Below are 14312 nucleotides of genomic sequence, written 5' to 3'. Positions count from 1 at the left end.
CTGTCTCATGTAGCATCAGAGAGAAACATCCTGAAACTTTATAATGCTGGAACCAACCAGAGCTGCAAATAATGAGCTCTGACCCCTCTCCTCTCTCAGTTACTCTTTGTAGTTAGGATTGTAGCTCTTTAATTTGTTCAGTAAGCAAAATGGTCTTGGACAAATTTGCAACATGACTAGGTCTTATTTTCTGTTCTGCCCTTAAGTTTACCTCAGTTATACAACAAATTATAAAAACACTACCACCACCACTTTAAAGAGTCTTTGGAAGCTCTTTGCATTTTGGAAATTTCTCAGATTTAATCTGCACACTTGTACATATAGCACAGAAAAAAAAATTAAATGAATAATACAGGAGCCTTTCATCAGTGTCTCAGGAAGAATGTCTGAGATCTAGTCTGCCTCTCTGCCCCTCATAACATCAACTAGTTAGCCACTGTACATTTGTTCCAATAGCAGAAAACTTAGCCAGTGAGATAAATAAATGCATTTCTTTCCATCTGAAAAGTATGCCAGTGATGCATACCCACTTCCCGCCCCCCCACTTTATTGGCTTTCATTCAATTTACAGCTGTATAGCCCAGTCAAGTCATACAATAATCACCACTATATATTTTTTTTAAAAGAAAAGAAACAAAAAAAAAACCTCATTCATGCCATATTAGACCAAATTCTTACGAATTTACCCGTTAAATGTATTTACTGAATTATTTTTCTCCTAGTTTAAATAAGTCCTGCTTTCTTCCATACATGCAGGTCTATGCAGTATAATTTACTAATAAACTTGCTAAGCGATACTATGGACTAATAAAGAGGAACAGAACAGTTTAAGAATCAGAATTCAAGTAATCTGTAAGGTTTTTTGTTTCATTACACTGCCTATTTAGAAAGATTCTTCCTCTAGATCCTCACTGTGTATAGGTTTCACTTACTTATATCTCACTTATGTAAGATTCTTTAATAAAACTTAGTTGAAATTTCCATTCCTTAAAAAGAAGTGAATTTTTCACCTACCCAAGGCAAGGATAACATATGCTGTCTAAGCCTACTAACCTTTGTATATTGAATTTTCCAGTCTTTGAGTGGAGTAGGTATGGTTCCCTCTCCAGGATTGGCTGGGGTCTCCTGCTTCTCACTTGTCGACATTTCTGACTTGGCCCCTGAAACACAGGTGAAGAGAAGTACTAGACAAGCTCAGCGATTTTGTCCAGATTGAGCACTTGGCTTTATTTGTTCCTTTTTATCTGAATGGACTAGGGATTATTTGCATACCGGGATGTGATTGGATGAACCAACTAGGAGCAAAGAGAAAACGACACTACTTATTTGTAACACCTAAGGTAGAAAGGCTTTGACTTTAAACTTAAATCCTAAGACACCATTTCTCTCCAGACCTGCAGCTGCCCTGGGAGATAGTTTACTATTTGCAGATGAATTTATTTACAGAGCTAAAACCTGTGACAAGAGTATGCAGCTGCTTCAACTATTGTGGCTGAAGTCTTCTCCCCTTTTCTTCTGTGCTGCGATATAACTTTTATTGCTCTGACAGACTTAAGGAAAAGGAACAAGGCAAAAATCTTTGCATGCCTCCATTTCTGGGAGTTGGAAGAAAGGAGCGAAATCCATGTTCCCTTTTCAGCTAAAGGGCTGCTTCATAGCCTATAATCATAGTATACTTAACAGTTTACAAAGCATTCCACCTAAGTTATCTGTATCTCACAACAGCCCTTTGAGGTAAATGCTGTTGGTCATCTTTTGCAGATAAGGAAACGATTCGGTGACTTGCCTTGGTAATATCATTGTAAAGGGTCTGAAGTAGTATTCTAACCCAAGGGCATCCTGACTGGACCCAATACAAGGCACTGTCTCAGGTTAGCTAATGCCTTTGAATGAAAGACTGGGACAGGGAAATTTTTCATTCATTCATCTTGCTTATTCTGATTAAGCATTTCAGAGGAAAATAAAGAGTGCTGGCCACCTTGACCCCAAATGACCACAGTTATATATATAAATAATGGTGGCAGCATAATGTAGTTTAAAGTGCCGGTTGGATGCCAGGGCTTAAACCTGGCATTAACATTCAATTGAGGGGTGGCTAGTGGATAAAGCACCCGCCTTGGAGTCAGGAGTACCTGGGTTCAAATCCGGTCTCAGACACTTAATAATTACCTAGCTGTGTGGCCTTGGGCAAGCCACTTAACCCCATTTGCCTTGCAAAAAAAAAAAACAAACCCTAAAAAATAAATAAATAAAAACATTCAATTGAGCAAGTCACTTCCCCAGTCTAAGTCTCAGTTTCCTCATCTGTAAATTGGGAAGAATAATACTTTCATCTGATCTCTCATGATTGTTATGAAGAAAATTCTTTCGGAGTTATAAAATAAGAATTAATATTATTCATTAATAGGAGACAGCTCAATGGTAGGGATGAAACTCAGTTTCTTACCCACTGAACTCCTACTTTGCCTTCCTTATTTGATATTTTAACTCTTCAGTTCTTCTTTCATGCATATATGCATTAAAGAATCTTACATAAGTGAGCATATATGTATGTTTGTATATGTAATTGTACATTTACTTGAATATTTATATAGTTTGTCCTATTTATGTTTTGGAAAAAATCAACTTTTCTAATGCTCACAAAAATGTGTTTTTTATTAAATACACAATCACACAACAGCTGTTACTTAATTTGACTAGAGCCATGCCCTGGCAGCTGTGTTTTTTTGTGGTCCCTTGCTTGCTCACCACTTGGCAGTTGTCTAGGCATCCAAATACCAATTGGCTTGATGAAGAGGGGGTTAAAGCTGTGGGCCTCAAGTTAAATGCCCTCTAACACACTTGGCTCACAACCTCATTTCTCACATTGTCTTCCTCTATCATGTTTTACTGCCATAAGACAAGTCACTTTACATTATCTATGCATTGCACTTGGTAAATCTGCTACTGTAAACTATAAAATGCGTTGTGAATCCTCGAAAATAAATTAGTGTATTTCTCAATAGAGAAGTGGTCAGAGGATAGGAACAAACAATTCCCAAAAGAATAATTGCAAACTACTAGAAACCATATGAAAGAATGCTTGAAAACACTAAGCAAAAGAGAATTGTAATTCAAAACAACCCCCAGGTTGTACCTCATCCTTAGCAAATAAGTAAAGATGACAAAAGAAGGGAATAAAGTTGGAGGAGTTAGGAAAAGACAGGAATGTTAATGCATTGTGGGTAAAGTTAATTAGTCCAATTTGAATTTGGATTCTTGCAAAGAGAGTGATTAAAAAAACCTATACCCTTTGATTCAGGGATTCCATGGCTAGGCACATAACTCAAGAACATATCCACCTGACTATTTGCAGTGGTGTTTATTGGGGAGTAAATAATTGGAAACAGAGTAAAGACCCATCAAAGGGGGAAAAGCTAAACAATTTGAGCTACATGAATAGAGGAGAATATTACTGTTCAGTAAGAAATAACCATTTCAGAAATATGAGGAAGCATGAAAAAATATTAACTGATGGTAAAATGAATAAGCAGAGCCAGAAAAACAATATTACAAAATGAAAAGGAGAGACTATTTACAGAACAATGAAAGTAGAATTCTTTGAAATTATAAAGAAAAATTATTGACCCCAAGAAAGGATAGAGAGGACCCTTCCCCTTCACCTTTGCAGACATAGAAGAAATGATGGACCAGAGGTATTAATAGTAATGGATTATTATGTATTATTACATCAGATTTTTTGATATGTGCATTATTTCTTTTTTTTAAATTCTTGATTAAAAGGCATAACTTTCTGAGAATGAAAGGGATGAGATGGGGAAATCTAGGCAATATAAAAACAAAGTATTTCAATCCAAATATTTTTAAAGAAAGAAAATAAAATTAGTAAGACTCTCTTGTAAAATTTCCTTTACCTGCCTTCCTATCACTTATCTGCTCTTCTTATTGTCCTTACTGTTCCATTTCATTCAATAAACAAATAAACAATTGTATTTGCACTCTGAGAAAGGCACATGGGATTTAGCAGGCATCTCAGATCAAAGAAATTTTTTACTTCAAGGTGAGGAAAACACTGAGAATGAGTTTGGTTTCAATTTTGACTTTTTAAGCCCAATATCTAATGCAGTGCCTTCAAATACTGTCCATTTAATAAATGCTTGTTAGTTTGAATTTGGAAACAGAATATCTGAATCTGAATTCTGAACCCAGGTCCACTACTTAATAGCTAAATGACCTTGGTCAATACCCTTCACTTTTCTGAGCATCAGCTTTCTCATCTGTAAAATGAGGGAGTTGGACTACATAGTCTCAAAGGTGGTTTTGGCTTTTAAACCTATAATCTTATACACCAACACTGAGCAATTCCCAACATCTGTTTTTCACAAACATTTTGCCAAGAAACCGAGCCATATTAAATGAATATATATTGAATCTGTAAGACTAATTTCAATTAGACCTTATGGCTACATGCAATCCTTTTGTTTATTGGATCACACAGAACTTTAACTTTGGAAGAACATAGTAGCCACCTAAGTCTCAATTCAAATTTAATTCAGGAAATATTACATTTTTGTTATGTAGAAAGAAAGAAAGAAGGAATGAAGAAAAAGAATGGGATGAAGGGAAAGAGGAAACAGAAAGAAATAAATCCCTGCATAAAAGTTCTACATCACTTATTTAGAAGGAAGGAAGGAAAGAAAGAAAGAAAGAAAGAAAGAAAGAAAGAAAGAAAGAAAGAAAGAAGGAAGGAAGGAAGGAAGGAAGGAAGGAAGGAAGGAAGGAAGGAAAGAAAGAAAGAAAGAAAGAAAGAAAGAAAGAAAGAAAGAAAGAAAGGAGGGAAGGAAGAGATGGAGGGAAGGAAAGAAGAAAAGGAAGCAAGGAAGGAATAAATAAAAAGAAAGGAAAGATGGTTGGAAGGAAGGAAAGAAGGAATGAAGAAAAAGAATGGGACAAATGAAGGAAGGAAAAGAGGAAACAGAAAGAAATAAACCCCTTCATAGAAAGACCTTATATTATTGCTTTTTAACTTGGACAGCACATGTACAGAAAAGCAGTGGTTAGAGTAGGGATCTGGAGTCAGGAAAACCTGAGTTCAAATTTAGGGGGCAACTAGGTGGCACAGTGGTTAGAGCACCAGCCCTGGTGTCAGGAGTACCTGAATTCAAATCCAGCCTCAGACACTTAATAATTACCTAGTTGTGTGGCCTTGGGCAAGCCACTTAACCCTATTGCCTTGTAAAAAAAAGCTTAAAAAAACCCAAATTCAACCTCATATACTTACTAGCTGTGTGAGTCACTTAACTGTTTGCCTCAATTTCTCATTTGCAAAATGAGTTGGAAAAGGAAATGGAAAACCACTCCAGTATCTTTGTCTAGAAAACTTCAAATGGGATAATGCAGAGATGGACATGGTTGAAAATGCTTGAACGAGACATCTATAGCCTGAACTACAAAATAAACTATTAAAGGAAGAGCTAGGTGGTTCAGGGGATAGAACACCAACTTGGAGTCAGGAGAATCTAGCTTCAGTCACTGTCTGACCTCGGGCAAGTCACTTAAACCCACTTGCCTCTCATCCAGGGCCATCTCTAGTCATCCTGATTCATATCTGGCCATTAGACCTAGATGTTTCTGGAGGAGAAAGTGAAGCTGGTGACTTAGCACAGCAACCCTTCACTAAAATCCAATTCTTATGTTTGTCATGGTGTCACCTCCTGATGTCTTCTTTGAGAATGAAGGGCAAACATCATCATCATCATCATCATCATCATCATCATCATCATTATCATAATGATTCATCATCACCTAAACTCAGCTTTGAAAGGATATATGAATTCTTCGGTGCTGAAAGTGCAGCAAAAGTGTGCATTCTAGACATGAAAGGTCATCTGTGCAAAGACATGGAGGTAGGAAATAAGATGCTGTGAGCTATTATGCCAGTTTGACTGGAACAGAGGGTGTGTAAAGGGAATACATGAAATAATACAACAAATGTCATACAATGAAAGTCTTTAGAAAAATTCCTATTTACTCTAATTGACTTCCATTACAAACCCTGAAACAGTGATTCCTCAACTTCTTTTGACAAGTGTCCAACTTGTCCTACTTCCATTTCTATTTTTAGCAGATAATTGCATTTAAATTCATCTTTTACTTTACAAGAAGGAAGCAGTCATATGAAATCTCTTTCCTCTCCACTATATTTTAAGATCTTTATTTCACTTTGTTCATCCTCTCCCCCATTTTTCTGATTCAGAGGATGGGGATAGACTACTTCTTACTAAAACCTAACCCAAGTAAAAGGGAGGAGTCTCTTGTGTCCCTAATACTTAGCAGAGAGCCTGGTACATAGTAGATGCTTGATAAATATTTATTTACAACTGATAGGAACTGAAATCAAGGGAAGGAGATAATGATGTTCTGAAATTTAAAAATATGTGATGCCTTAGGAGAAGGAAAAGTTTTTCCTCCAGGAACATGATTTAGTGATCCTTCTCTACTATCTTCTTTCCTTCTACATACAGGTATTCTCATGCTATAACACCAACACCATCATTTTGTTCACTAACTTTCTTTCTATCCTACTGCTTCCAATTCCTAATTCCTAAGTTCTTATTTCACTAAGAAAGTAAGAAAACTGATATAACCTCTTTGAGGTCCCCTTCTCTATTTCTCAGAGCTTTTGAGTATCGTCACTTACTCTATCTTCAATATATCTTTCCTTTTCCTTGACTTCTTTGCAACTTTTAACCCTATTGAGCACCTTCATCCTGGTGGATACTCTTTTGTAGTTCTCTGTCACAAAGACTCTGTTCCTTTGATCCCATTCCCTGATGCCTCCATTGGGACCTTGATATAATAAACTTCCCTTCTGTTAGGTATCTTCAAATATTCCTTCACCACTGACTCCTCTACATCAGCAAATAAATATACTTCAATTCTCCTCAATCCTAAACATGTTTATTGATAATCTTTTTAGTTCTGCAGCTAACATCCTCATTTTGTCTTCTGCATTCCACTATTAAATTTCTTATAGAAGTTATACATAGCCAACTGATACATTTACTTTAATGCTACCCAATCTTTGCTCAACTCCTTGCAACTGAATTTTTACTTCAAGTATTGTATTGAAATTACTCTGTTACAGATTACCAATGATTACTAATTTCTAAATCTAAAACCAATTCCTTGTAATATTGTTCATTCTCCTTAATTTCTGTCTTTTTTGATACTTTTGATTACTCCATCCTACTGAATACTTTTTCTTTTGACTTTGAAGAGTGCTCCTGGGCCTTCTTCTATACCTTTTACTTTTCCTTATCTTCCACTCCGTAATTCCCTATCCTCTTACTATGGATTTATTTCATGTGGATTTTCCTCATCAAAGCCCTTTTTTAGTAGTTTTTACACTCCTCTCTCTAATGTCATTTCCCTGTAAAACTCATTGCCATCATTTCAACTTTATCTTATTTGGACTTTTTAGACCATATTTTTACTATTAATCTTTCTTCTGCATACAACTCCAGACCCATTTCTTTAGTTAAAGATACTCAGTGTATATACCTTTGGTTCCCCAAAATCAATATGCCTCAAATTGATATAATTATATTTCAGCCTGTACCTCTTTAGATCTAACTTTTTCTGTTTCTGTCTGTGGTACTACCATTTGACCAGTATTATACACTCTTCAAATTAGGGTTGTTTTCTCATCTCTCACATCTCATCTCTTGTAATTTACTAAACCAAATAAATCACATTTGTGCAATATCTTTCACACCCATCCCTTTTCACATTGCCACTGCCTTAATTCATACTCTCACAATTCTTATTTCCATCTGCCTGAATGATTAAATAGAAAAGTCAGAAAAAGTCCAGGTCATGATATTTAGAAGTTTGTTAAGAAGTTTGAACAAAAGTCATGAGTCTCTCAGTCTTCCCTAGCCAATACAGTACATGATGTTTTACATAGAATTGAGTTACTCCCGGGGGGTGAAATTAAACAATTTCCTTACCTATGACTTTCAATGCCTTTCCTGTTTAAATAAGTGGAGAACTAGGGAAATTTAACTGAAGTTAGAGGTATGATAACTCCTAAAAAATCTGAAAAGAGATTCTGACCCTGTTAGGTTACAGTTGAGTAGAAATATCCAGAAAATCCAGTAAAACCAAGACAGTTTAAAAAGAGAACAGTTCAGAGTTTAGTTCAGTTCAGAGGTCAGATGAAGAAAAGCAGTTAACAGAAGAATTCTAAGGAGAGTTTAAGAAGCTAGAACTGATGTTAACATATTTTTCTGTATCTTCGTTCAGACTGCCTTGAGAATAGAGATTGGTTATGGCTACTGGCTAATAAGTCTGACTAAGATAATTAAATCAAATTCCATAGTTATTGACTGGGAATACTTATTGGGCATAGCTAAAGTCTTTAACTGAGACAGCTTTTAAGTGAGTTTCATAGTTATTGTCTGAGAATGTTGATTGTGGAGAGCTGTAAGAATCTCTATAGGGAAAGGCTAATGAACTATAACATCCATTTCACATCATGCCTTGGGGTTGTCCAGGGTGGTTAAAAAAGAGCTATTATCATAGCATTCTTTTTTAACATTTAATTTTTTTCTCAATTAACATGTAAACAAAAATTTTATCTTTCCTTTTTAAGATTTGAATTCCAAATTCTCTCCCTCCCTTTATCCTCTCCCCATCCCTGAAACAGCAAATAATTTTATATAAATTAAGCATGTAAAGTTATGCAAAACTTTTCCACATTAGTCTTGTTCCGAAAGAAATCACAGACTAAAAAAAACCCCAGAATAATAAAATTTAAATAATTATGTTTCAATCTGCAGATTTCATTAATTCTTTCTCTAGATAGGGACAACATTTATCATCTTAGGCCCTTTGTCTTAAATCTTTGTAATGTTGAGCCTAGCTTAGCCATTCACAGTTTATTATGGACAATACTACTATTACTATGTACAACATTATCCTGGTTCTGCTCATTGCATTTTGCATCAGTTCACATAAGATTTCTCTGATTTTTCTAAAAACATCCTGTCATCATTTCTTATAGTATTTCATCATTATCATATACTACAACTTGTTCAACCACTCCCCAGTTGATGAGCAATCACTCAGTTTCTGATGATTTGTCACCACAAAAAGTAATACACTTTTTTACTTATAAGCCTTTTTTTTTCTTTTTCTTTGATCTCTGGTAGTGGTATTGCCCTATCAAAAGGAAACTATGCCCAAATTGCTCTTCAGAATGGTTGAATTCCACCAACAATGAAGCTATATAAAAAAGGATAATTTAGACTTAATGTCAGGAAAATGAAACAAAACATTTTAAGCTACCCGAAAGTGGGGGGATGTAGGATTTCTCAGGAGATATTGACTTCCTGCTTCTTGGAGGTTGACAAGAAGGTTCTGGATTGGATATGGATTGGGCTAGATGGATGCAGATTATTTAACTGTGTTTCTATGATTCTTTATTTTTCCTTATTAAAAGCTTGATATTTGGAATCTCCTACAAATTTGTGCCATGTTACATTGCCAAATTTCATGTCAGATTGGTCCCCTCTAGACACTACAACAGTCCAGTAAGACTTCTTGGATCTCTCACCTGAACAAATCTTCAGTTTTTCAACTTTGATGTTCAGCTGTTGTTCCTATTATTCCCTATGCCTATAATTTCTACCTGTTCTCCTTTTGAATTCAGGTCACTTCTACAACCTGATGCTTATACCACCTTATACAGCCATTTCTTCATAGCTTCAAGAATGTAGTCTCACAAATATAGAACATAAATCATCAGCATTTCTATGTATTACCCACAAAAACTAGTTGAAAGAAATAAAAAAGGAAATTCCATTTAAATAACTGCAAACTGTACAAAATATTTTTTCTATCTGCCAAGACAAACCCAGATTATATATATAAGCATAAAAAACAGAAATAAAGACAGATTTGAGAAATTGTATTTGTTCATGGGGAGGCTGAGTCAACATAATAAAAATGATAATTCTATCTAAGTTAATTTATTTATTCAGTGCCATACCAATCAAATTACTATGGAGTTATTTTATAGAATTAGGAAAAAAATAACAAAATGGATAATTTTGATTACATGAAGTTAAAAAATACTTTTCAAAACAAAAGTAAAAAGTACAAACATTAGAAGGAAGGAAGAAAATAGGAAAAAATTGAAGTTTTTGTGATAAAGTTCTAATTTCTCATAAAAATATAAAAATGAGCCAAAAGAGTCATCCCCCAAATTGTTAAATTGTCAAAGGATATAAACAAGCAGTTTTCAGAAGAAGAAAACAAAGTTATCAATGGTCACATGCAACAATGCTTCAAATGACTTATTAGAGAAAAAACAAATATAAATGTCTCTGAGAAGCCACCTCACTTCTAGCAGATTAGCTAACATGATAGAATTGGAAAATAAATGTTGAGGGGATGTGGAAAAATTGGGATACTAATGCACTGTTTATGGAGTTATGAAATGATCCAACCATTCTGGAGAGCAATTTGGACCTATGCTCAAAGGGTTATAAAACTATGCATACTCAGAAATGCAGCTACTAAGTCTGCATCCCAACAAGATTAAAGAAAAAGAGCAAAGGCCTTATTTATACAAAGATACTTATGAGAGGTCTTTTTGTGATGACCAAGAATTGGAATTTGAGGGAATTTATTAATTGGGAATTGGCAGAACAAGTTGTGATATATGATTGTGCCATAAGAAATTATGAATAGGATGGTGGCAGAAAAACCTGGAAAAAATGAAACTGGTAACGTGGCACTACACCCTCTCACTCAAAATCCAATTCATGTGCTTGTCAAGGCATTATCTCCCCCGATGTCAAGATCTTCTTGGAGAGCAAAGGATAAGCATCATCATCATCATCATCGTCGTCGTCGTCGTCGTCGTCATCACCAGGCACTGTTCTCGATATTTCACAAAAATTATCTCATTTTATCTTCATTACAATTCTGTAAAGTAGGTACTTTTATTAATACATTTTGTAGCTGAGGAAACCAGTACAGACAATAGGCTAGAATTGAATCCTGGTCTTCCTAATAACATGTTCAGGACTCTATTTACTATGTGTGACATCTAGCTGAATGGAAGATAGATTGGAATAGGAAAAGACATATGGAAGGCAGACTATTCAATTCAAGCTATTGCAACAATCTAGGTGATGATAAAGGCTTGCACTAGAGGTGTAAGTGTCAAAGGAGAGAAGAGCACATTTGAGAGATGTTTGCAAAGGTGAAATCAACAGGCTTTAATAACATAGAAGATGTGTGTGTGTGTGTGTGTGTGTGTGTGTGTGTGTTGTGTGTGTGTGTTTTGGGGGAGTGAAAGATAGTGAGAAATCCAGAATGACTTCTAGGTTACAAACATGAGGGACTAGAAGGATAAAATTCCCCTCTATATTGATAGGAAAGGGAGTGTAGATTTAGGGCAAAAATAATGAGTTCTGTTTTGGACATAATTGATTTTAATATGCTAACTCAACATCCAATTCAAAATTTCTGAAAAGGAGGTGGAGATGTGACATTGAAGGTTATTAGAGTTTCAAGCAAGATAGGTAGATTTGAAAATTAGCAGCATTGTGGTGATAATTCAATGAATCAAAAGTAGGACCTCACAAAGTGAAAAAAAATAGAAGAGAACCCAGAACATTGAGGGATGTCTATGATTAGAAGGACTGATATGGAAGAGGACCCAGCAAAGGAGACAGAGAAGAAACAGATCTGTAGGAGGAGAAAAAAGAATAGTGTCTTGAAAACTACAGAGAAGAAAATATCAAGGAGGAGAGAATGAATAGGTGTCAAAAACTGCAGAGAAATACAGGAGAATAATGACTGAGAAAAGGCCAAAGGTTTTGACAACCAAGATATCATTAGTAGCTTTAGAAAAAGGAGTTTAAGTGGAACAGTAAATTGCAAGCCTGGATTGTAAGGGGTTAAAAAGAGGGTAAGAAGAAAGTGGAAACCTATTGTAGGTTTCCTATTAGAGAATCTTATTCATAAAAGGAAGAAAAATATAACAATTATTAGTAGGGATGGAAGGATCAAATGAAGTTTTTTTTTGTTTTTCAGGATAGGGAAGACATGAACATGTTTGTAGGCAAGAGTGTATAAGCCAGTAGATGGGAAGAGACTGAAAATAATTGCAAGAGTGGGAATGTCAGAAAAGACAACATTTTGGAGGAGATGGGATGAAATGGGATCTCTTGAACAGAATGTCCTCATTTTTCTTTTTCTTTTTTGACAAGTTTCCTTTGTAATTCAGAGAATCATCATAATTTATTCTATCTCTGGCTATCTCTTTGCTATACCCCAGAACTCTGACCTCTCCCTATCTCTGTATGACAAAGGCCAGCTTCATCCCAAACTCCCACTTTGTTAGCATTCACCATAACTAGCCCATACTATCTACATTCTATTCTATCTCTCTACCATACTAAAGAATCTATTCTGACTCCACATTCCCTTTTCTAGTTCTGAAAATAGTAATATATATATATATATTATAAAGATATATATATATATATATATATCTTTAGAATTCATTTTAGTAAATGACAGCCCTTATAAAGTTTATTCATTCATTCAACTTTTCAGATACAGGAAAGATGCTTAGAACCCCCTACTGCTCTTTAAAATATTTTTTCCTCTTTATGCATTTCTCTACTTTCAAGAACCAATTTTTCATCATTGAATAGAATTAGAAAATTCATTTCTTCAATTCGTTCACCTTCTCCCCTGGAAGGCCAGTTGTTGTTGTTGTTTGTTCTTGAAGATGACCAAAATGGTATCACTAAAATTGGGGTCAAGGTACAGTGTGTCTTAGTGTGACAGAGAGCTGAAAGTTTAGAAGTCTCTACTACAAGTCAGACACAAATAACCCATATGAATATTTGGAGTGGAGATTTTTCTTTGTATCCTATATTTCTTTTGAGCCCTGCAGCTGTTTTTTCTCATAGAGCACTTTGATATTGGCATCCTTGCTGGCATTCCTGTACCAATATCCCTGATGTCTCAAATCCATTCTAACTTTCTATAGAGAGACTTTGAGAGTGTCTTTTGTATCATTTCTTCTGATCTCCATTTGAGTTCTTTGTAAAATGGTCTTTTAGGCAAACATATGTTTGCCATTCCAACAATGTAGCCAGCCCTTCGGAGTTGAATGCTTGGTAGTTCAGTTCAAAAATGGACCTCAGTGTCCAGTACCTTGTCTTACCAGGTGATTTTCAGAATCTTCTTAAAACAATTCTATCTTATATTATGTTAACTTGTAATTTTTTGTTGGCACTAGAGCAAGAATTCTTAACATGGGATCCTTGAACCCCTGAGATCTGGGATGAGATTGAAATGGAGGGGGTGGGGAATGAACTTACATGGGGGAAAATGACATTTAAAATTTTACTAACCTGTAACTGAAAATGAAAATTCTTTCTATTATAGTTATTAAAATGTGTAATGATAGAATAATAATTGATGGATGACCTTAATAAGTCTGTGATAGGTGGCACAGTGAATAGATCACTGGTCCTGGAGTCAGGAGGACCTGAGTTCAAATCTGATTAGATACTTAATAATTACTTAGCCCTGTGACTTGGGCAGGTCACTTAATAACATTGTCCTGTAAAAATAAAAAAATAAGCCTATGATATCATCTCCTACTAACAATTTTAATAATAAAATTAAAAATCAATCCAATAAAGGGTCCATCATTGTAGTAAGCAGACTGTCAAAGATGTCCATGACACAAAAATATTAAGAATCTCTGTCCTATAAAAACCAATATATCTCAATCTCTACAAGTCACTAGACTATCCCTTCAGAGTCTACTTTTTTTCAACTGAGATTCTTAGCTGTTGAAGCAACCTCCCAAGGTCAACTGAATAATTCCTCCATTTTTTCACAATGCAGGGTTCTGCTGATTAGGTCCATTAGATGAGCCAGTTTTAGAGCGATTACTTTTCTCTTCCCATTTTTTCTGGGATTTTCCTAACTTTTCTGACATTATCTGACAGTACTTTATCAGATAGTAGCAGATTTCTCTAAATACCTTGATGCTAATACTAACTATCTTCAGATTTTATCAGTATGTCGGAGGGAAATATTATGGTTGCTTATCTTTTCCTATATATTTTTTTCTCTTTTGGTCATTGATTAGACTTCCATCTGATATTTTCTATTTGCTATCTTGCCTCTTCATTGCTGCATAATCATCTAGGTATCTATGTATATAGATATTAAATGTCTATTTATCTAGTCCTTTCTCCCTCTTTATT

At 35.1% G+C, this 14312-nt stretch overlaps 1 protein-coding gene across 1 annotated transcript in view; it reads right to left on the bottom strand.

The window, feature by feature from the left end:
- Positions 1-8260, bottom strand: part of LOC141496879 (aldehyde dehydrogenase 1A1) — a 60836-nt gene extending 52576 nt beyond the window's left edge. Inside the window, exons 1-2 of the mRNA XM_074199454.1 lie at positions 8013-8260; positions 1054-1160 (exon numbers count right to left, since the gene is read on the bottom strand). Coding sequence (XP_074055555.1) covers positions 1054-1146 — 93 coding nt within the window. The 5' untranslated portion in view covers positions 1147-1160; positions 8013-8260. The remainder of the gene's footprint in view (positions 1-1053; positions 1161-8012) is intronic.
- Positions 8261-14312: the final 6052 nt, after the last annotated feature.

The sequence above is a fragment of the Macrotis lagotis genome, chromosome X, assembly GCF_037893015.1.
Source record: "Macrotis lagotis isolate mMagLag1 chromosome X, bilby.v1.9.chrom.fasta, whole genome shotgun sequence".
Classification (NCBI taxonomy): Eukaryota; Metazoa; Chordata; class Mammalia; order Peramelemorphia; family Peramelidae; genus Macrotis; species Macrotis lagotis.
The sequence above is the reverse complement of the archived record's forward strand: the minus strand, read 5'-3'. Positions and strand labels throughout refer to the sequence as shown.